General features: G+C 34.9%; 4 protein-coding genes across 7 annotated transcripts; 2 read left to right on the top strand and 2 right to left on the bottom strand.

Annotated features, from left to right (window-relative positions):
• Positions 1 to 2624: 2624 nt before the first annotated feature.
• On the bottom strand, positions 2625 to 5654 carry LOC112467985 (putative peptidyl-prolyl cis-trans isomerase dodo). Its single transcript, XM_025036965.1, has 3 exons — positions 5479 to 5654; positions 4477 to 4689; positions 2625 to 3841 (listed from the first exon to the last, which is right to left on the bottom strand). The coding sequence occupies exons 1-3, from the start codon at positions 5531 to 5533 to the stop codon at positions 3621 to 3623; spliced, it is 489 nt and encodes a 162-aa protein (XP_024892733.1). The 5' UTR covers positions 5534 to 5654; the 3' UTR covers positions 2625 to 3620.
• Positions 5655 to 6836: 1182 nt separating this feature from the next.
• On the top strand, positions 6837 to 9015 carry LOC112467973 (zinc finger BED domain-containing protein 1-like). The gene is made up of 4 exons (XM_025036940.1): positions 6837 to 7039; positions 7141 to 7325; positions 7419 to 7596; positions 7697 to 9015. Coding segments are annotated over exons 1-4 (1683 nt in total). The 5' UTR covers positions 6837 to 7038.
• A 1116-nt stretch (positions 9016 to 10131) lies between these two features.
• LOC112467982 (presenilins-associated rhomboid-like protein, mitochondrial) lies at positions 10132 to 13216 on the top strand. Its single transcript, XM_025036962.1, has 8 exons — positions 10132 to 10326; positions 11058 to 11238; positions 11520 to 11621; positions 11685 to 11850; positions 11948 to 12168; positions 12369 to 12470; positions 12572 to 12669; positions 12914 to 13216. Exons 1-8 carry the CDS (start codon positions 10280 to 10282, stop codon positions 13008 to 13010), a joined length of 1014 nt encoding a protein of 337 aa, XP_024892730.1. The 5' UTR covers positions 10132 to 10279; the 3' UTR covers positions 13011 to 13216.
• Positions 13217 to 13220: 4 nt separating this feature from the next.
• Positions 13221 to 20563, bottom strand: LOC112467981 (S-formylglutathione hydrolase). 4 transcript variants are annotated; one of them, XM_025036961.1, is made up of 13 exons: positions 19849 to 20519; positions 19073 to 19294; positions 18822 to 19013; positions 18422 to 18637; positions 17868 to 18251; positions 17476 to 17730; positions 16804 to 17286; positions 16241 to 16453; positions 15940 to 16167; positions 14468 to 14544; positions 13962 to 14339; positions 13658 to 13883; positions 13273 to 13527 (listed from the first exon to the last, which is right to left on the bottom strand). In XM_025036961.1, exons 1-13 carry the CDS (start codon positions 20203 to 20205, stop codon positions 13345 to 13347), a joined length of 3414 nt encoding a protein of 1137 aa, XP_024892729.1. In that variant the 5' UTR covers positions 20206 to 20519; the 3' UTR covers positions 13273 to 13344. The 4 variants fall into 4 exon arrangements, with proteins under 4 accessions (XP_024892726.1, XP_024892728.1, XP_024892729.1 ...); XM_025036957.1 differs by lacking the exons at positions 13273 to 13527; positions 13658 to 13883; positions 13962 to 14339; positions 14468 to 14544 and adding an exon at positions 15460 to 15690 and having other exon boundaries at positions 15876 to 16167; positions 19849 to 20563; XM_025036958.1 differs by lacking the exons at positions 15940 to 16167; positions 16241 to 16453; positions 16804 to 17286; ... (4 more) ...; positions 19073 to 19294; positions 19849 to 20519 and adding an exon at positions 14957 to 15091 and having other exon boundaries at positions 13221 to 13527.
• Positions 20564 to 20594: the final 31 nt, after the last annotated feature.

Below are 20594 nucleotides of genomic sequence, written 5' to 3'. Positions count from 1 at the left end.
AACGATTAAGTAACGTTTATGAGAGTAAACATCGCAGTCAGAAAGCTAAGAATGTGATCAAAACTCAATATAAACCGATAGACAAACGGTTGAACGATGTTTTGTGCGATACTACGTTAAATTATATAATAACAATCTAATATTTTTATTGCCAATTAATTGTAATATAATTATATTCGTTTGAAAAATAAAAATTTCTCAAGAGGCGCACTGAATTGTTAAAACGCCAAAAATTCCATTGTCTCGACAGTTATGCAAAATTTTAATCTCATTTTTTTCCTTAAAGAAAACAACTCCTACTAGAAAAGAAATCATTTTAAAACTTTTCACAATAAACAATAAAGGTCTTTTTAAAATTAAAACAATTATAAAAACAATAAATTGTCTTAAAAGAATTAAAGATACAAAATGTATATATTGGTATATATACACATGACATGACATTTCAATATTGTTAAACTGTATTTTATTGTTAAACTGTATTTTATTCTTTTTAATAGAAGCAAAACCGATAAATACATAGCGATTGACTCGTAGGATTTTATTTGGCGACTGTTGTTTTATTGTTCAAATTACACTTCATATATTTACAATAAAATTAGAAAATATGTAATTAATAGTGCTTAATAATTAACGATAATAATTATAATTATCTACAATATCGTGCCATGCTTGAATCGTTAAATACTTTAATTTAACATCAACGATAACATTTATTTCCTGCAAAAAAAATTTAATTTAATTTAATTTTTAAAAAGATAATGATTTGATTAAATGTAACCATAATCGTGAGTCATCATAGTAGTCGCGCATGTTTGTCGGTCTGCAATAATATTGCTGCAATTTTAATTCGAGTCTTTGATTTTTTTCGTGTGTACTCTTCAATAACGTTTCGCATTAACGCTAAGAGTCAAAATTATTTTAAATTTTCGCTAGCGAGCGTCAAAAGACTGCCCTTTCGTCAGATTCAAGTAATCGTATTTTCCTCTCGCACTGAATTGTACATTTTATAATCTCTTGCCGAACAGACGTGAAAAACAGGAGGAAAGGATGAAAGAAAACCTTTATATTATTGCGTGTAATTGCATTTCTATCTAAATGAACCACTATGACATACATATATATAAATACGTCGGTCCTTTCAGAATTAATATTTCGTAATCAAATCTATCTGGAAATACTCCAGCAACTTTAATTGAGCACGAAAATCTTAGCTTAAATCTATGTTCCGAAAGCACAATGCAAATATTTTTGTGTAACCTGTATGTTATATACAATTCAATTAAACAGCATTATTATTATGCAGTGTATTATAATGCTTTAAAAATATTAGAAAGATCAAGGAAAAAGCGATGAAACAGATTATTGAAATAAATCTAACTATCGTACTAGCGTGTAAAATATTACATGCAAACCTTAGAGTTACAATCAAAGTCTTGCTGGAGTGCGAGTTTAATACATATACATTATTCCTCTGCTACATGTATATTTAATGTTCACTTAAATATAAATCACCTCGTGAAACCATAATGGCGAGTATCGTGAATTCACACGTCATATATTAATTCAATTACATTATGCAAGAAAGTTAAAACTGATTTCCTGAAATTGCACCGATTCATATCTTGTGCTAGTCTCATATATTTTACGTTACGAACGTAAATTACGTTCTTCCGTAACGTAATGACGTTACAAGTTACATGTAACAGGATTACATATGAATTATCTATTTTAAAAATTAACTATCTCCAAAAGATCTACGTCTTTCAGAACGTGGAAACATATGTATAGACGAAACATCTCAAAATATTTCCTTAATTTATTATCCTCCTGTCCATAACTTATTTATTCGAAGGAGAGTAGGCATTTTTGATTCCACCATACTACATTAACGACAATAAACTCATGTATGTTAATCTTAGATTGGAAGATAATGTTTTTCGGAAATATGTGATTTACATCGTTTCAATCAGCAGTATTTTTAGCCGCTCATGATTTCTCTTCCCCCAACATTATATATTGAAAATACATACATATTCCATTAGCGAGGCAAAGCAATGGAAATGCTTATTGAAATGTTCAAGTACGTATCATAATATAAATACGTAAAGTATCACATAGTGGTGAAAAATTAACGAAAAGCAAGAAATAAACATATCACGTTTCATAGTTCACACATCTTATTTAAGGTTTAAACCAACGAAATATTTTATCATAATATTAATATTATTTGTCAATGCATTTGCGTAAAAACGAAATTTACTTTAGCTAATCATAATTTTTTGCCAATCATGGAATAAAATATTTTACAGATCAACTTTATTATACAGCAATGAATCTTTATCATTTGTGAATACAAATCAGTTAAATTTACAAAATACAATTTAGTTACAAAATACAATAAGAAGTTTCACTATTAGAGTTAGCCATTCAACATGCAATCAATATTACAATGTGATGATTACTAAAAATATTTTATGCAACACGTGCATGGAAAGTGCCCCATTACGCACGCTACGCGTGCGTGATAGACCACTTTCCAGGCACTTGCAACATAAAATAGGGAATGTAAGCCGTGTGTAAAGATAAAAATTCCCGCCTTCGGCTCGTGCGTAAACTCCGCACCCGGGAATTTTCATCTTACCTCACTTGTTACACAAATAACTAATACCGCATTGACATATTTTTTAATATTTTGCATGATTTCGATTTCGCTCTAATTACAATGATAAAAAATTAATGTAATAATATCATCGTATAGCCAGTATTTTAACTTCCATCAGGTCAAGGAAGACATTAATATTATATTAACACAATTATGCATTCAGTAGTAGGATAATGATATTTGTCAAGGAACATGTATTCAATTATTATTTTTTCTAATATTAAGGGAGGGTATAATATCGTCGCTTTTATACGATAACGTTTTAACATGCGTCTGTCTGCTAATGATGCCTTAATTTCTTTATGATTGCACCATTAATTTATTATCTTATTGCAAAGCGGAATTATATTGATAAAAACACACAAAAAATAAAAAAAAACGCTCTCTCAAGTGATGCCTTTAGTTTGGAACAGTGACCGGTGTTAGTAAGATCGCGTTAAAATGCCAAATAATAAGTATAGGGTGCGTTCCGTTTCACGCATGATGCGCATGATGCGTAAAACGGAACGCACACATAGTTGGATTAAAACTAAAACAAGAAAAGAAATCATTCAAATAGTATGTGCAATCTGTAAAAGAAAAATATCAAAAGAAATTTGTCACGCATGAATAATATGACTGAATTAAACAGGCGTCCAAATTATGAAGAGTTAAGTAAAGCATTTAATATATCTTCTGAAAATGGATGAAACCTAGGCAAATGCCAAACATATGGTAAAAGAGACAAGTATGACACGCCTAAAGAAATGCTTTTTGAAACTGTGATTTCAAATAAGCATAAAGTTCAAATGCTGACTTAAATAAGTATACCACAACAGCCAGTATATAGAATGTTGGGAGAATACCATTGGCATAATTTTATAAACTGTAAGATTAAAAGACAGAGAGAGAGATGGAAAGAGAGAGAAAGCGATTTCTCGCAAAGTATCGGCAATTCGTTTCAGGCTGAGCTGGCTTATGCAGTCCGTTGAATGATGTGAATTCCGCTATCTGTGTGCACAGGTGACGACAGCTCGCCAACCTTCAGCGTGAATGCCGCCTGCTCGAAGGGCTTCTGCATCGCGCCCCGACTGAAAGGTCCGAGGTCGCCGCCGCGCCTTGCTGAACTGCAATCGCTGTACTTGGAGGCGAGTTCAGCGAACGTCGCTTTGCCAGACGCGATTTGTTCTCTATAAGCTGTTAACAAAATATTTTTTATGGTAATCAAAGCAACAATGAAAGGTGCCGAATAGCCCAGTGCTAGAACAGGGGCCCGATTCTCTAACAAGAAACGTATGCGCAAACTCTGCTCTAACAGAAAGGCTGCAACGTGATTGGCTATCGCACAGTTTTTAGCTAATAAGCTTGCAGCTTTTCTGTTAGAGCAGAGTTTACGCATACGTTTGTCGATAGAGAATCGGGCCCCCCCTCCAGTTGCCTACCAAGTACAATTCCCACTGCCCTGGATGGCCTGGATTGATATTAAAAATTTAGGGAGAATATTTTACTTTGATAGGGATAGAGTCTCTATACAAAACATGGATTTAATTCCAAAGAGATAAACAAATCGTGATGCCTTGTTTCTTAGAATAAATCCCCAAATAGTTATAACAATAAATAAGTTTTAAAAACAAACTTACTCTTCCACAATAAAAGTGGGTTACAATCTCTATAAAAAATTGCAATTGTAACGAAACCAGTTTAGAAACTTTGTCCTACTCTAGGACTGTGATGCAATAAAACAAATATAGCAACAGACAAAAATATTTTACACGAACAATGCAATAATGAATACTCGTCAATGATGAAAAATTGTAAAGCTGTAGGCTTACATTTAACCATTTCGAGAGCTTCTTCCTTTGACCTAGTAATATTCTCCTCTCGCCAGGAAGAAGGTCGTCGAGAGCCCGAATGTTTCACAAGTAGATGAGAACATTGCACTTCTTCAGGTCCGTCCGCCTTGCCATTGCCAGATGGATCCGCAGGTTTATCTGGTCTATCCCACTGACTTTCCTTGGTATAAATATTTAAATAATAGTGTTGACCTACAACAATTTCATCCATTTGAGATGAAACACCTAAACATTGATATTAAACACTTTTTTTACCACTTTTATGCTCTGTATTCATATAAGGTAGAATTTTTGACACACTCAATACTCTAAACTCGACAAATATCATGATTATGTTCAAGAAACTCGAGAACAAAACTGCGTATACTTGCAATTTTCAAAGAAACAGATTCAGATCAGAAATAGAAATAGATCAGACTGAACTAGAACCATATATTTCAATTGCAAGTTGATGCACAAATAATGAAAGCAGCCGCGTGCTGATTCTTGAAAAGTTTATGTGATTAATGAGACAATTAATTCAACATCCCCGCAAGCTTGTTCGCAGACTCGCGAAAAAGTTCAAGTTCGACGAATCGATATACAGCAAAAAATTAATTGATAACGAGCGGGATATTTTCCCAAGTTTCTTTCGGCGGAATCCCCCCCGGACGCGACCATCTCCGGCAAGCTATACCCGGCGTTCGAACCCTCGCCGTCTAAGAATTCCCATCGATCGCGATCGGAGCACGCTCGCGTCGAGAACGGAGGTCCTCTCGGAGGAGGACCTCGACGGGTGTATCGAGCGCGCATCTCCCTCGACCGCGGCGAATTGATCGGCGTCGGCGAAACGTCGGCGAAGTGCCATACGGCCCATACGTCCTCGCGCCGGCGAAAACGGGGGACGAGGGGATCGTTCGCGGCCCCCCCGCAGCGAAATTCGCGACTCGACGTGGCGACCGGATTTTGCACGAGCGTGAAAATCCGTCGACTTCGACGTACCGGTCGATCTGCTGAGGCGTTTCTCCCATCCGGCTGGTAGCTCCTCGTCCGCCATTGTCGCCGTAGTATTTTCGGACTGTTTTGCTGTACTGGAGTCTGGAGTGCTCTCTTCCCCGGCACTCTCTCACGTCAAACGCCGCACGCCCGCCATCGCGATGAACGTCGCGCCGAACGCCGGCGCGGCCTGCCCAGGCCTACCAACCGCCATACTGCCAACTAGGGATGGGCGATACAGTATCGATATTTCAAATATCGATACTTCAGTGCCCAATTATCCCCTATTTGTATCGATACTTTATCGCTCGATATTTCCACGTATCGATACTTGACCCTTGAATATCGAACTTTGGTAGACCTATGTCGACCGTCCGTGGCGGTTGGCGGTGGCGCCCGTGGGCCGGCCCTTGACTATCCTTTGTTTTTTTATGGCCGTTGCCGTTACGTTATCTCAGTGTCTAGAGTGTCCAATGAAGTGAAGAACAGAAGTCTGTAGAGCTAGTTCAAGGTTCAAGTACTTCAAGTACGTAGGTACGTAGTGTACGTACTGTAACAGTAACTCTCTTACAAGAGACTGCAGTTACAATCAAAGTAAGGATAAAAAATAATTATTATGGGAGCTTTCCAGCAAACGACATAAATCGACACAAGCATCGTTTTATCTTTCTTTTTTGGTAATAAGTAACAAAGATAAAACGATACTTGTGTCGACTTGTGTTGTTTGCTGTAAAGCTAAATATATATTTCTTTTATCTAGTTCACTTTCCAGCAAGCGACACAAGTCATTGAAGTTGTCACAAATGTCGTTCTATCTTTCTTTACTTAGCATTCAATAAATAACAAAGATAGAACGACATTTGAGTTGTATCACTTGCTGGAGAACGCACTCAGATTTTATTATTTATTAAAAGGCTTTTTTATGCTGACACTCGACGCTTGATTTGAGCGTTAAAACTGATCACGTGACCTATCACGTGATCAATTTTGACGCTCAAATCGAGCGTCAGTCAGCATGAAAAAGCACCTTTACTGATCCGTTTTATAGAGTTGAATGGATAATTTTCTTATTTGTATTAGTCTAGACTAGTCTTAGAGTGTCCGTGTCCAGTAAAGTGAAGAGCAGAATTCTGTACAGCTAGTTCAAGGTTCAAGTACGTAGGTACGTACTGTAACAGTAACTCTCTTACAAGAGACTGCAGTTACAATCGAGGTAAGGATAAAAAATAACTATTATATATTTCTTTTATCTAGTTCACTTTTTAGCAAGCGACACAAGTCATTGAAGTCATTACAAACGTCGTTCTATCTTTTTTTACTTAGCATTCAATAAATAACAAAGATAGAACGACATTTGAGTCGACTTATATCACTTGCTGGAAAACGCACTCAGATTTCTTATGATCTGTTTTATAGAGTTGAATGTATAATTTCCTTATTTGTAATATTTACAGAGTTAAATCTAAGAAAAGTCCTAAGGTGAAAGAGCACATTCCACGTTCCCATTTCCTAACTTCTAACTTCTAACGGCGCACTAACGCACTTACTTTCTATAAAAGTACTAAAAGTAGGCGTGCAAGTTTTCCTTTATTTTATTCTATTTCCTTATTTCTTTCATTTTTTTATTAATTATTAAATAATAATCATCCTATTTCTTTTTCTTTATAGTGCCGCCAAAAAATCCTATTTGGAATTATTTTGTAAAAAGTGATACAGTTGCTAAATGCAAAATCTGCCAGTTAAATGTAAAAACATCTGGAAATACAACTAATTTACATTTCCATATGAATCGATGTCATCCTGATGTTCAGATGGAGAAATCTACAGTATTCGTCAAGACAAAAAGACAAATAGTAATATTTGTTATTTATATTATTACATAACACAATATTTATATATTTTTTTATTTTTATTCGCCCTTAATTGATGTATGCTTTGAATTTTAGTCCGAAGTAGACAACGAAGATATCATTGACCTTGATGACCCAGTCTCATCTCCGGGACCGTCTACGTCTATATCATCAGAAACAGAAACGCGATCGGTATCAGTTTTACGAAATCCAATTGTTTCCTCCAAACAACCTCGAATTGACTCAGCATTTGCAAAACAAAAATCATATCAAGGTATGGAGAAGTTGTAATTATTTAATTGAGTTTTAAATAACTTATTCATTACTAATGTAAGTATATTTAAAAAATTGTTATGATATTTTTAATTTTTTAGATGGAGGATCCAAAGCTGCCGACGTGACAAACAAATTGCTGTTTATGATTGCTAAGGACAACTTACCATTTCGTGTGGTTGAAAAGGAGGGTTTCAAAACCTTCATGAATGCAATATTGCCATTATACACGGTTCCTAGTAGGAGGACCATAACTCATCTCATGGAAGAGAAATACGAGGTCTTATCAAATATGATGAAAGCAAAACTTTCACAAGTAAATTATTTATCTTTAACTACTGATATTTGGACTGAATCATTAAATATGAAAAGTTTTCTGGGCTTAACGGCACACTTCTTAGTAGAAGAGCAACATAGATCTGTCACAATTGGCGTTGTTGAGATGACTGAAAGACACCAGTCCGAGTATTTGAAAAATTGGCTATTAAATTTAATAGATACATGGAATATACAAAGTCAAAATATTGTAGCCGTTGTGTCAGATAATGCTGCTAACATAAAAAAGGCTATTGTTGATGCCTTCGGTGCAGACAAGCATTTGCCATGCTTTGCGCATACCTTGAACTTAGTTTTGGCGAGAATTATTGATGACGATAATATCGTAAAAGGTTTCTGCGCAAAAATAAAAAATATTGTCACCTATTTTAAAAAATCAGTTATTGCTGCAGATCAATTACGTATTCATTCGAACTTAAAGTTAATCCAAAGTGTTGAAACACGGTGGAATTCCACGTATAATATGCTACAAAGATTTATACAATTGTCCGAAAAAATTAGTGTCATTATTTTGCAATGTCCTACGGCTCCTCCGATGCTAACTGCTTCGGAGTTACAATCGACTAAAGAATTTGTTGAGTTGCTAAAACCATTTGAAGAGGCAACAAAAATCATATGCGGCGAGTATTATCTTACTGCGAGTAAAGTAATTCCAGTTGTCAATATTTTAAAGAATACATTACAGGCGTTTGAACCTTCTACTGATATAGGTCATCACTTTAAAAAGGCGTTAAAAGATCAGTTAAGCAAAAGATTTGAAACTATTGAACACGTATCATCGTTAGCTATGGCTACAATTTTAGATCCTCGATTTAAAAATATTAATTTTAGCGATAAAGTTGCTTGCTCACATGCTATTAATAAAATTACAAGGTTTGTAAATTCTAAGGTTACAGATATTAACCATGAATTTCAAAGTCAACAAGAAAATTCAGATAATAATGATAAAACAAATTTTTGGTCCTATCATGAAAATCTTGTAAATTTAAATATATCTAAACAGATAGTTAATCAAGATCCTAACCAAATGCCAGAGGACTTTCGTTACTATCTGAATCAACCACCGTTAAAAATGAGTGATTAATGCCATAAAATATTGGAATATGGCCCGAGATTCGCCTCTAAGAACCTTGGCAATTAAATATTTATCACTAATTGCCACTTCAGTTCCTTCCGAAAGGTTATTTTCTGAAGCAGGTAAAATAATGTCCGAAGATAGGAACAGGTTGACAGGTGATCACCTTAATCAATTATTATTTTTACATTCCCTCGATCTTGGCGATTGGCATTTCTAAATTATCAATTCTGCAATACATCACAAACGCTCCTGCCATCCTTTGCGACTGGTGACGAGGCGTTTGTGACGTATTATAGAAGTGAATTTTTACACTCACGTGCAAAAATAAGTAATTATTTTTCTGTTTGCAGTAATTACACACTTCAGTGGACTTATTTTTTATACATTCTATATATTAAGTTTCTACTAATGTTTCTTTTCTAATTTTCTTACGATTTGCTTACAATTAAGAATAAAATGTCTCGTAAGTGTATACATACAGATGAGGTAAATTTGCGTTAATTTAATGATCAAAGTATTGCATTTGCTATTATAGTTTATAAGTTCCATTTTCATTTCTTTCTAAGCAGATTTCATATGTGATATTACTGTTATTACACTCACATGCAAAAATAAGTAATTATTTTTTTGTTTAATGTATGTAATCATAATTACAATAATTATAAGTGCTAATGTGATATAATTATAAGTACACATTTTAATATATAAACAATATAAACAAAAACATTTATTTTATAAATAAAAAATTGTACTTAAGGTGTTCTTGTGTACTCGCGTTGTAACTTTTATGCCGCAAAATACCTCTCATTTTATACTTTATTTTACGTCAGAAGTAAGAAATTGGATGCCAAAAATTTTTGCAAACGGCGAACTAATCTAATATCTAATTATGTATGTTTCGATATTGATGATATCGATACGAGACATTCGATATTTTTTGTGTATCGATACTTTCAGTTATGATACATATCGATACGATGTATCGATACTTTCAGGCTGTATCGCCCATCCCTACTGCCAACCGCCGGCGACTAGGGATTCTTTTGCGATAACGAAACGATATATCGCGAGTATTCGCGAGATTAATCGAGGTATCGACGCGTGAGGCGGAGGAGCAACGTCACTCGTCAGTCTCGTCACTTCGTTCGGCTGTCAGACGTCAGATGTGTGGCATGAGAGGTTATCTGGATTCTGCGTGAACAAAATTTCGTTGATTTCGCGTACATGGAATATTTATGCATTCTGCGAACGCACAGAAAATTCCGATAGCATGACGGTCAGGACGCTTTTACGTTTGGGCGACACGGCGAACAGATGGTGCGACGGATTTTCAGTTTCTACTAGTATTATGACTTCACTGTTTTTAATTTCTCGCTTCGTTTCACGTATTTTTTTCTTGTTGCTTTTAAAAATTAACATTTCTAAAGATCCTTTAAAAAAATTAAGTTCTTTAAAGATTAAGGAAACTGAGATTTTTTACACCTAAAGAATTATGATGAAACTTTCTGCAAGATTGACTAAAAGATTATCCCGGAAAGAAGCAACATTATCTATTAATATAAAATTATCTTATGATTTTGTTATATTTATTGATGTAGGGGACGATTCTTAATTTACATCTCTTGAAGCACAATTCACACTTCAGAAGATGAATTTAGAATGACATAAGACTATGCTTTCTTATCGAATAATATTATAATAATTCTCTTTCTTCTACAGTAGATTGTATTAAAATTTTTTTCGACAAGCCATTAGATGTTTATAACTCACTAATGATATCACTTTATTATTTATGTATAAAATAAATGGTGAAATTGCTGAAGCTATTTCTATGTCGTGTAATATAAAGATTATAAATTAGTAAAATTTATTAGATTAGATCGCAACGTCTTATTTCCACTTATATGACATTTCCATTTTATTTCATGTCCCTTGAAGCAGAGATATTCTATTAAAAATTATATTGTATAATTATATAATGATTTATTATACTTCCTACAACTGAAATGTATGCTATATAAAATTCAAGTGTATTTATGGAATTTTAGTGTCTTTACAACTGCGCAATACTACAGGCCCAAAATGCAAGTATTACAGTATAGACAAATAAGAAATTTAAAGAGGTCGCAGATCACCTTCAAACCAGAGTCTCCTTTTCCTAATATTCATATCGAGACTGGAACTATACCTCCTATGAGGCTATGGAAACATCTTGGTTTCACCATTATGGTAAATAAATAAAACTGCTAAATCTACTTCCACCTTTTTTTTTATACAATTAACAACAGATTTTGCAGCTGTGATAACAGATTGTATTGTTTCATTTGTGTATAAAAAAGATTTAAAAAGTTAACAACGATAAAAAAAGAACTTACTGTAAAATAGTTTATGATATTGAAAACAAAATGCAATGTGATGCTTGTAGATATTTTATTTCATCATCATGTACTTATTTCAGAAGTACATTCAAATAAGCGATTTATAAATATATTGCATTTTTGTTTTACTAGTTTAGTGGAGCCTCCTTAGTGGGTGCTGCAATTTGGGAGTACGAACGTATCAGAAGCCAGACTTACAGACTAATCCATCGTTACAGACAGTTTCGAGTTAACGTACGTATTGTTTGGGGAAACATTCAATAGATACTTAAATATATACAATAATGTATCGGTTAGCGAACAGGATGGAGGAGCGAAATGGAGACATGGTGGCGAAACTTGACCGAAGGACAGAAGATGTTTGTGCCTATATGTTTTCTAAACGCGGTTGTATTCTTAGCTTGGCGAGTGCCGGCATTGCAGAAGACAATGGTGCGCTATTTTTGCGCTAACCCGGCTTCCAGTAAGTGATACCATCGCTTTGAGCAACTGATGTAAAAGCTCGCGGCAGTTATTTTGCTTCTGAATTATCATGAACGTCAAGATAATTTTCATGTAAGGTGTGTCATGCTGGTCTATGGTACTCTCCACTTTTTCACATTACTCCATGTTCCATCTGGCTGCGAACATGTACGTGTTGCACAGCTTCAGCACAATAGCTGTGACAGCATTGGGGAAAGAGCAATTTTTGGCTCTGTATTTATCGAGCGGTGTGATTTCCAGCTTCGCTAGTCACGTGTATAAAACTATGTTTGGAGTGCCAGGCCTTTCTCTAGGAGCGGTAACTAAATTTATTTTGAAAAGTTAGAATAACAAATACTTCATATATTGTAGATATCTCGAAAATGTTCTCTGAAAATACACGATAGTTTCACTTTTTTTTATGTCTATGCATTTTTTTATTATATTTTTGGAAATGATAGATTTTTGGAAATCTATCATTATATAAGTTTCAACTTTTAACAGTTGGTTTTATTTCAGTCCGGAGCGATTATGGGTGTTCTCGGATTTCTTTGCACACAATATCCTGATTTACGACTCAGTATCATTTTCCTTCCTATGCTCACATTTACCGCGGGTATGGTACGTATCACCTCTTCTCCAAATTTTAATAATGAACGCAAACGTAAAAATTCTTCCGTGATATAATAGTGTTCATTTTATTTATTATATTTTTTACTTAGGCAATCAAAGGAATAATGACCTTGGACGTTGTCGGTTGCATCTTGGGATGGAAATATTTCGATCATGCTGCGCATTTGGGTGGCGCGTTATTTGGAATGTGAGTCCTATTACATATATATAATTCGAAATATAATTCTTGTGAAAAATTTACGCAATTATATCTTATTGTTAGTGAATTTGAAAAGTAAAAAATATCAACATAAATACTCATTATTTTATAGATTTAAGCAATGCCAGCTAATTTTTTTAGTAAAATAATTGCGCTATTCGTCAAGAGATATAAATCAAGAGATCAGTAGATAGATATAAATTGCATCATAATTCTTTTCTGAAAATTGCAGATTCTGGCAAGCGTGGGGCAATGCTAATATTTGGCAGAAACGGGAGCCTCTGCTGACTCTCTGGCATGGGTTCCGAGAACCTCGAAGATCACAATGATATTTTATTAAATCTTTTATTAAATCACTTTGTACAAAAATTGTAAAGTTTTGATCATAGTGCAAGAACAGATTTGCTAAAAGCAAAAATTCAGATATGAATTATATATTTCTATTATTTATACTCCATTTATATGTATGATAATATATCGATTCATTATCCCTTGAAAACATAATAAAGAAGTACATTAATATCAATAAGCAAAACTTTGAAAATTGCGAATATTTTTAGTATTTTTTAAATTTATTTCAAAAACATGAAAAATAAATCTCGTAAAAATGTAAATTACGATATCAAAGTTCCAATGTTTTTAACGATAATTTCGGGCACAGACTTAGCTTTTAAGATATTTCATATGATGCTTGAAGTGATCTTCAATAAATGTAGCTATAAAGTAATAACTGTGATCATAACCATCCTGAAATCTGAGAGTAAGCGCGATACCATTATCCTTCGCAGCATTTAGTAGATTCTCTGGTAATAACTGGTCTTGTTTCAAGAACGAGTCCTCCTTGCCCTGTAAACGGCCAAATTTTCGTTATTAAAGAATTACGAATCGTTTAAATCAAAAGATTAAAGAAATCAAATTTACTAGAGTAAATTAGATATAAACATATGTCAGAGATATAATTAAATATTATTAGGACCTGATCGATTAAAATGTCCAAAACTGGGCCCTTATATTTTTTTGCCAATTCTGTAGCATCCCAATCCTTCCATGCGGCATTATCCTCTGATTCTCCCAGATACCCTGAGAAGGCTTTTTTTCCCCATGGGCACAAGATTGGATTACATATGGGTGCAAAAGCTGAGACAGTCCTGAACATCCCAGGGTTTTTAAGAGCACAAATTAAAGCGCCATGTCCTCCCATACTAAACAAGAGGAAAGAAGAAGCATTTTAAAGATTATATTCCAAGATTGTGCTCCACATAAGGATTATTTTTTTATACCTATGGCCCATTACGGACTGTTTAGATGGCAAAGTTGAAAATTCTTCATGGATCAACGTTGACAATTCTTTGGTAATGTAGCTGTACATTTTGTAATTCTTTTTCCATGGCTCGCGCGTCGCATCTACATAGAATCCGGCACCACTACCAAAGTCATAACTGTCATCCTCTCCAAGAATATTCAATCCTCTTGGACTAGTGTCGGGTATGACAAGAAGCACGCCGTAATCCGCAGCGTGTTTCTGCGCTCCGGCTTTCTGAGTAAAATTAGCCTCGGTACAGGTGAGACCTGATAGCCAGTAGATAACGGGTACTGGTTCCTTCTCAGCTTGGGGTGGTATGTAAACAGCGAATCTCATCTTGCATCCTAATTCTGTACTGTCAAATAATTGCAATCACTCTTTCAGTACATGCGAAATACTTCGAAATAAATTCAGGAACAAATCCTTTGTAGGTAATACTGATATAACCATCTTTTGTATAAATCATATATTTTATATATTTACCTGTTGTGTGTATATACCTTCTGCCATCCTCCGAAACTTTTACTACTTTCAACTTCTGTTAATTTAGACTTAGACATCTGGAAATTATATTTAATCCTCAGTGAGCAATTACTTCCTCCTGAATATAGTTAAACTTTGGGTAGATAGATGATAGGTGGTAAAGGTTAGAAGGGGATTAGGTTAGGATCAGATAGAGGATTAGGTTAGAGAAAGGATCGAGAGAGTCAGATACACGCCAATATCTTTCGCCGATATATTATTTTACAAATGCAAATATAACATTATCAATATATAATATTTTTACAAAAAAGTTTGGATGATATTCAGCAGCAAATACTGTTAAAAGTTAACAGAGATATGTACTTAAAAAATTCACTATTTGCGTAAGTATGTTGGAGAACAGAAAAATAAATATGTAAAATATTATATAAGGCTGGTGTTTTTCACAAGTACAAAGCATCTTCTGATTTCTCTAAAGACTCCACTCACTTTATATTTATCTCCGAAATGTACAAGTGACACTTGTGGTTTTGAACAAGCTGCTTGCAGACTTATGCGATGTAACGTTATTCTTAACATAAAAAGTCACGGCAAAGTCACACAACACACTCGCATTGACCTTCGAGAACAACATGCATGTGTCCACGGTCTTGGTGCGATAATAAGTACAACTTGCTTGATATGATAGCTATTATCACTCATGTTAATTTTTTTTTGTTCTAAATCTAAACCCTGGTAGAAAGACATTCTCATCTCATATTTTTAAGAATTTTTTATATTTTAAATATAAAGGTTTCTAAATAAATACTTTAAACCTCATCTCCAGGTTTTATAAGTTTTCTTCGGAAATAAAATGAGAAATCTTAGAATATTTCACACACACAAAATTCAGAGATGAAGATGTAGATTTTTTCGACATTTCTGAAATGTTCCAATTCGTATAAAAAATCTGCGAAATTATCTAAAAAATTATAAAATTATATGAAGTAATTCTAAGAAAATTTTTCACCAGGGAATAGATGGAATAAGAAAAAAGCTATACCTTGACAATCATGTAGATATAAAGTCTGCCCAATTTTAATTATTATATTATCGAAATTATTATCACGATTTCTTCCGCGATTGTTGCTTTTCATGTACAATAGTGGACCGTTTCGGTAAACTGAGAGATTTTTTGGATGCGGGATCACTCTTTGTAGTTTTCCTCGATGCGTTACTTGCTGCTAAAAATCGAATAAATACGAATTAGTATTCTTTATTAAGATTTGATGAAAATTTCATGTTTATCTTAAAAAAATCAATTATCAAAAATTGATTAACAAAAATGTTTTGTTCCTAACTACTTGGACAATGTCTAAAATCTAAAAAAAAACATGAAGACGTTTAAGTGATATCCTAATCCACATACGTTCTCCAAATTGTGGCTCTATCTTAACTACACTGCCGATGCTCTCCCTCGACGACGTAAACACGCTCATGCGGCTCGTGCTCTTTAAAGGCTGATCTATCGAGCCTATGGAACTGCCGGAAGGACTCATAGGCGATCTAATCGATGGAGGAAAGCATGGTAACTCGATGTTCTTGGCCATCAGCAACTTTTTAACATACGCTTCAGCTTCCACATGACGAATCGTGAACTCTGCGATGTCTTGAAGAACTAGCGCATTTTGTTCTTGAAGCTCTCGCAGTTCCACTTCTCTCTAGGAAGTATCTTGAGGTAAAATCGTCAAATTATGATTTTTAATGGCAGATTTTTATTATTTGTCTATCTACCTGTTGCAGCAGCACGGTATCGTCCCTTTTAGAAATATATAAATTTTGTATATCCTTCTGTGCCTTACGAAGACTCTTGTCAGCTCTGGATATCTTCTCTCCTTGTTCTGTCGTCTGTTTCTCAATACCCGATAAGTAACGTTCCTTGTTTTCCTTTTCTTCCTTTGCTTTCTCGATATCATCGAGCAATTGAGTATAATCATTCTGCGCTTTCTGCCCAATAAAATTGGAATATTGACTCTATTATATCTTATTACTATTAGTTAAATTTATTCTTTATATTGATTTAATATTTTGCACAAATTAACAAATATTTAATAGGCGCATTATTTGTAACAGAAGACTATAGAGATTTTTTGTGTCATGAAATATAAATAAATAAAATTTTGTCATAGTTTTCACTTTTTAGATCTTTCTGTCACTGTAATTCCTTTGTTTAAACATACATACAGCCTCTATTTTTCATTATTCTGATAAATATTTTATTTTGTCCTAATTTTATATCATATTTTTTTATCGACTTTTTGATAAGTACAAAAAAGCTCTTATGCACGCGAAAGTACCTGCAGTTCCTCGAACAATTGTTGCAGCTGCATCTGCTTTTGCAGTAGCTTCTGCCGCGCGTCATGCATCTGTTCGTCGAGCTTTTTCTGTTCCGTCCATTCAGGTCCGTCCTGATCAACCGCGCTCATACTATCTCTATACTTGTCATTACACACATTTACCACCCGCAGCGTGGTCTCCATGCTACGTATTTCCTGCTCGGTTCGTTTTATAGCCTCGTCCAGCTTGTCGCCTTGCTCTCGCAGCATGTACCGCTCTTGAGCGCTCTGTATCTTCAAGTACGCGGTGCTCATCGGCGCTCCATCCGGGGTGGCACCCATCGTCGCGACGCCGCTGTCGTATCGCGCTTGCAACTGCCGTATCCTGCTTTTTCTCTCGGCAATAGCAGTGCGCAGCTCCGAGCACTCGTTGCCAGCGACCCTCTTCTGCACGGCAAGCGCCTCTTTCTGTGCCGCGATCTCCGTTGCGCGCTCCCTAAGCGCCTGTGAGCAAAGATGAATGAATGAATATGTCAAATCAGTCAAATAAAGATAATCTGAGTAATCTGACCCTGTAATTTATTATTATACCGAATTCAATCGATTTCATGTTACAGAATCTTCTGTTAGACTAATGTTCTTGTCAATCTCATTAATTTTAACGAAATAACTAAATCAGGAAATTATACTCACAGCTTCGAGATGAAGACGGTACTTCTCCAAATCATAGACTTTATCGCTTACATTCGATGTCATTCTCTCGAGCTGCGACACCCGAAGGCGCATTATATTTTCTTCAACTTGCCTCTCCTCGTTTCGGGATTGCGCGATTTTCAGCCGCTTTTCACCCCCGTCTAACAGCAACAATAGATCCTGCTTTTTGCTCCGTAACCGTTCGAGCTCCTCGTTTTCGCTCGATAAGCAACTAGATACTTTTCTCATATCGTGCTGCAGATAAAAAAACCAGAGAAGAATATTTTCTTTGATCAAGTTCTATTTGACTAAATTTAATTTTCTAATTTTTTTAAATTTTCCTTTTCTTAGATTAATGGAATTTTTTTCAAAAAATACAAAATAGACCTTACCTCCAAACTGACAATCTGATTTTGCAGCAATTTAGATGTAGCTGTTTTCTCTTTCAGTACAGCTTGCAGCTCCTCGATTCTCGCTTGTTTCTTCTCGGCTTCATTCTTGTCGCGCTCGTGTCCTCTGATCTGTTCGAGTTTCATCTCGCATTTCTGCAGATTGAAATCCACTTGATAAAGAGCCTCTTTCTTCTCCCCCAGAAGTTTGTTCTCTTTCGTAAGCAAGGTATTGAGCAGATCAACTTTCTTGTGTTCGCTCTGCATTTCCATCTGCAGGATCTTCCTTTCATTCTCCAATTCTACAATCCTTTTCGTTGCGCGTAAAATCGCACCTTGCAGCCGATTCAATTCCTTGACGATCGCGGATTTTCGCTTTTCATCATGCTGAAACAGATTATAATGAGTTACAACTCTTTCAAATGATATGATAGATATTACAATGAAATCAGTTCTCTTTTTATGATTTGTTAGCAGCTCGAGAATTACTTTCTCTTCTCGTAATAATAATATAATAAAAATATACTGTAATAGTTGAATATATAGTAGAAATATACCTCAATCATTTTCTCCAAACGCTTCGTTCTCTCCTCGACGTTTAATTTTTGACTCTCAATCTCTTCTAAAGTCAACGTTAAATCACTGATTCGCTTCTTGCAATTGTCCACCTTTATATGTTTGTTCTCGATCTCAATTCTTTTGCGCTTCGCATTGGCCCGAATTTGTTGTGTACGACGTGCCAAATCCCCCACTAATTTCTTCTGAGTATGCAGCTATTTCGATAATTATCGATAAACGTATGATTATTCAATAAAATTTAAAACATAAAGTAGTTAATAACATAAAACATAAAACATAAAGTAGCAGTTACATTTAAATTAGTATGTAATAATATGCAAAAATAGATTTATAATTTTATGAAAAATATAATCTAAAACTTTCTTCTGTTGCCTTCACCTCGATGCCGTAGATATCAATCGTCTCCGTGACTTTGCGCTTTTTTTCTTGGACTACACCAAGTTCCTTCTCCGATCGTTTAATCAACTCCTCCAGCTGCTTGTTGTTGACAACTTGATCCTTTAAAAATTGTTCTACTTCTTCGAGATTATTCTTTTTTTCCCTACCGATCTCTCGCAACGTTTCAATTTCCTGCAACGATTTGTAATTTATACTCGACGCAAAATTGGAGAAAGATTCATCGTTCATACTTTTAGACTATTCTGTATATCGTTGTCCCTCTGGCGCAGAACGTTGACGCTTTGCGTCCATTGATTTATCATCTGTCTGCGTTCTTTTAACGCTTCCATGTACAATTTCGCTGTACGGTCCAGAACGATCTCCATTTCCTGTACCTCACCGACGTTTTTGACAATAGCTTGACGATAAGTTTCAAGTTCCATGCTGAGTTTCTGCCGTTTCTGCTCCAATTCCTAAGGATCAAATTGTATTCTATAATTATACATCGCACACGACAGTTAAAATCTATCAACTCTCATACAGAGAAATCTGGCTCCTGGAATCTTTCGCTTATATATATATATTTTTTTATTATTATTATTAAACCCCAATTTTATAATTTTTCTGTGTTTTAGCACAGTACAGTGTCACCTAATATTGTATTGTACAATACATTTTAGAAAATTGTAAACAACTTTAGATCCTAGAACTTGTTAAAACAAATATATGAATTAATATAGGCAAATTAGTGATCTAAACTAAATATTTATGGAAGTTCCTAATTGAATAAATTCTCTAATATTTTTAATTTATTTTGAACTCTATTTTCCTCTATACAAGAAATAAAATAAAACGACGAGAAATCAGTAGTATTTGTAATATCTAAACTATTTCGAGTTAACCAGAATAATTTCTTGCAATGCTGCTCTAGGAATATTTATACGCATTCCTGCCATCTTTGATCATCATCGTACAATATCTTTACTACATGTCATAATTGCTATAGATAGATGCTATGTATATACACCTTGTATTTCTGTGTATCCTGCTTCATGTAATTCTCTATCAACTGATTATCCTCCTCCTTTTGCGCAAGCATCTCTTCCCACTTGCGTAAACTATCCTCGTCAAACTGGACCATCTGTTTCGCCTCGGCCAGTTTCCTCATCATCTTAAGTAACTCCTTCTCCACGTTCGATACTCTGCGATTCACATCTGTCCATTCCTTCTCGAATTCACGCGCCTCTTGGCGAAGCGACGACTCGGTGTTGCCGCTTAATCGGTAGAGGTGATCCTCCGTCTCCAGCTGGACCGAATGCTCAGAGAGCAGCTTCTGATTGAAGTCATGTCGCACAGCCAAATCGCCAGCATGCTTTCTGACCATCTTCAACCGTTCTTCGAGACTCTCCAATTTTGCATTTAACGAAATCTTGTGCTTCGTCTTTCTAGCAACCTGTTTGGACCATGCAAATGTGTCTAAAGCTGGGTATACACTTGGCACTTAGCAAACGAATAGTGAACGCGAACGTTCGTGTTTGTATTCTTAAGTTGTTTGTCTTTTTTGTTTGTTTGTATTTTTTCATCAAACACCATAATTCGACCAGATTCGGTGTTTGCTACAGGCAGCAATTTGAGACTTTTGATTATATCCGTTAAATAATGACAACGAAAGTTTGCGTTCGCTGTTCGTTCGTTAAGTGTATACCCAGCTTAAGATGTTCATGATTATACTTTTAAATTAATTACTTCAATTAAATTAACTTTGATTCATTA

Source organism: Temnothorax curvispinosus, unplaced genomic scaffold, assembly GCF_003070985.1.
Source record: "Temnothorax curvispinosus isolate PA1 unplaced genomic scaffold, ASM307098v1 QBEX01017949.1, whole genome shotgun sequence".
NCBI classification, from domain to species: Eukaryota; Metazoa; Arthropoda; class Insecta; order Hymenoptera; family Formicidae; genus Temnothorax; species Temnothorax curvispinosus.
Note: the sequence above shows the minus strand (reverse complement) of the source record. Positions and strands in the feature narration are given on the sequence as shown.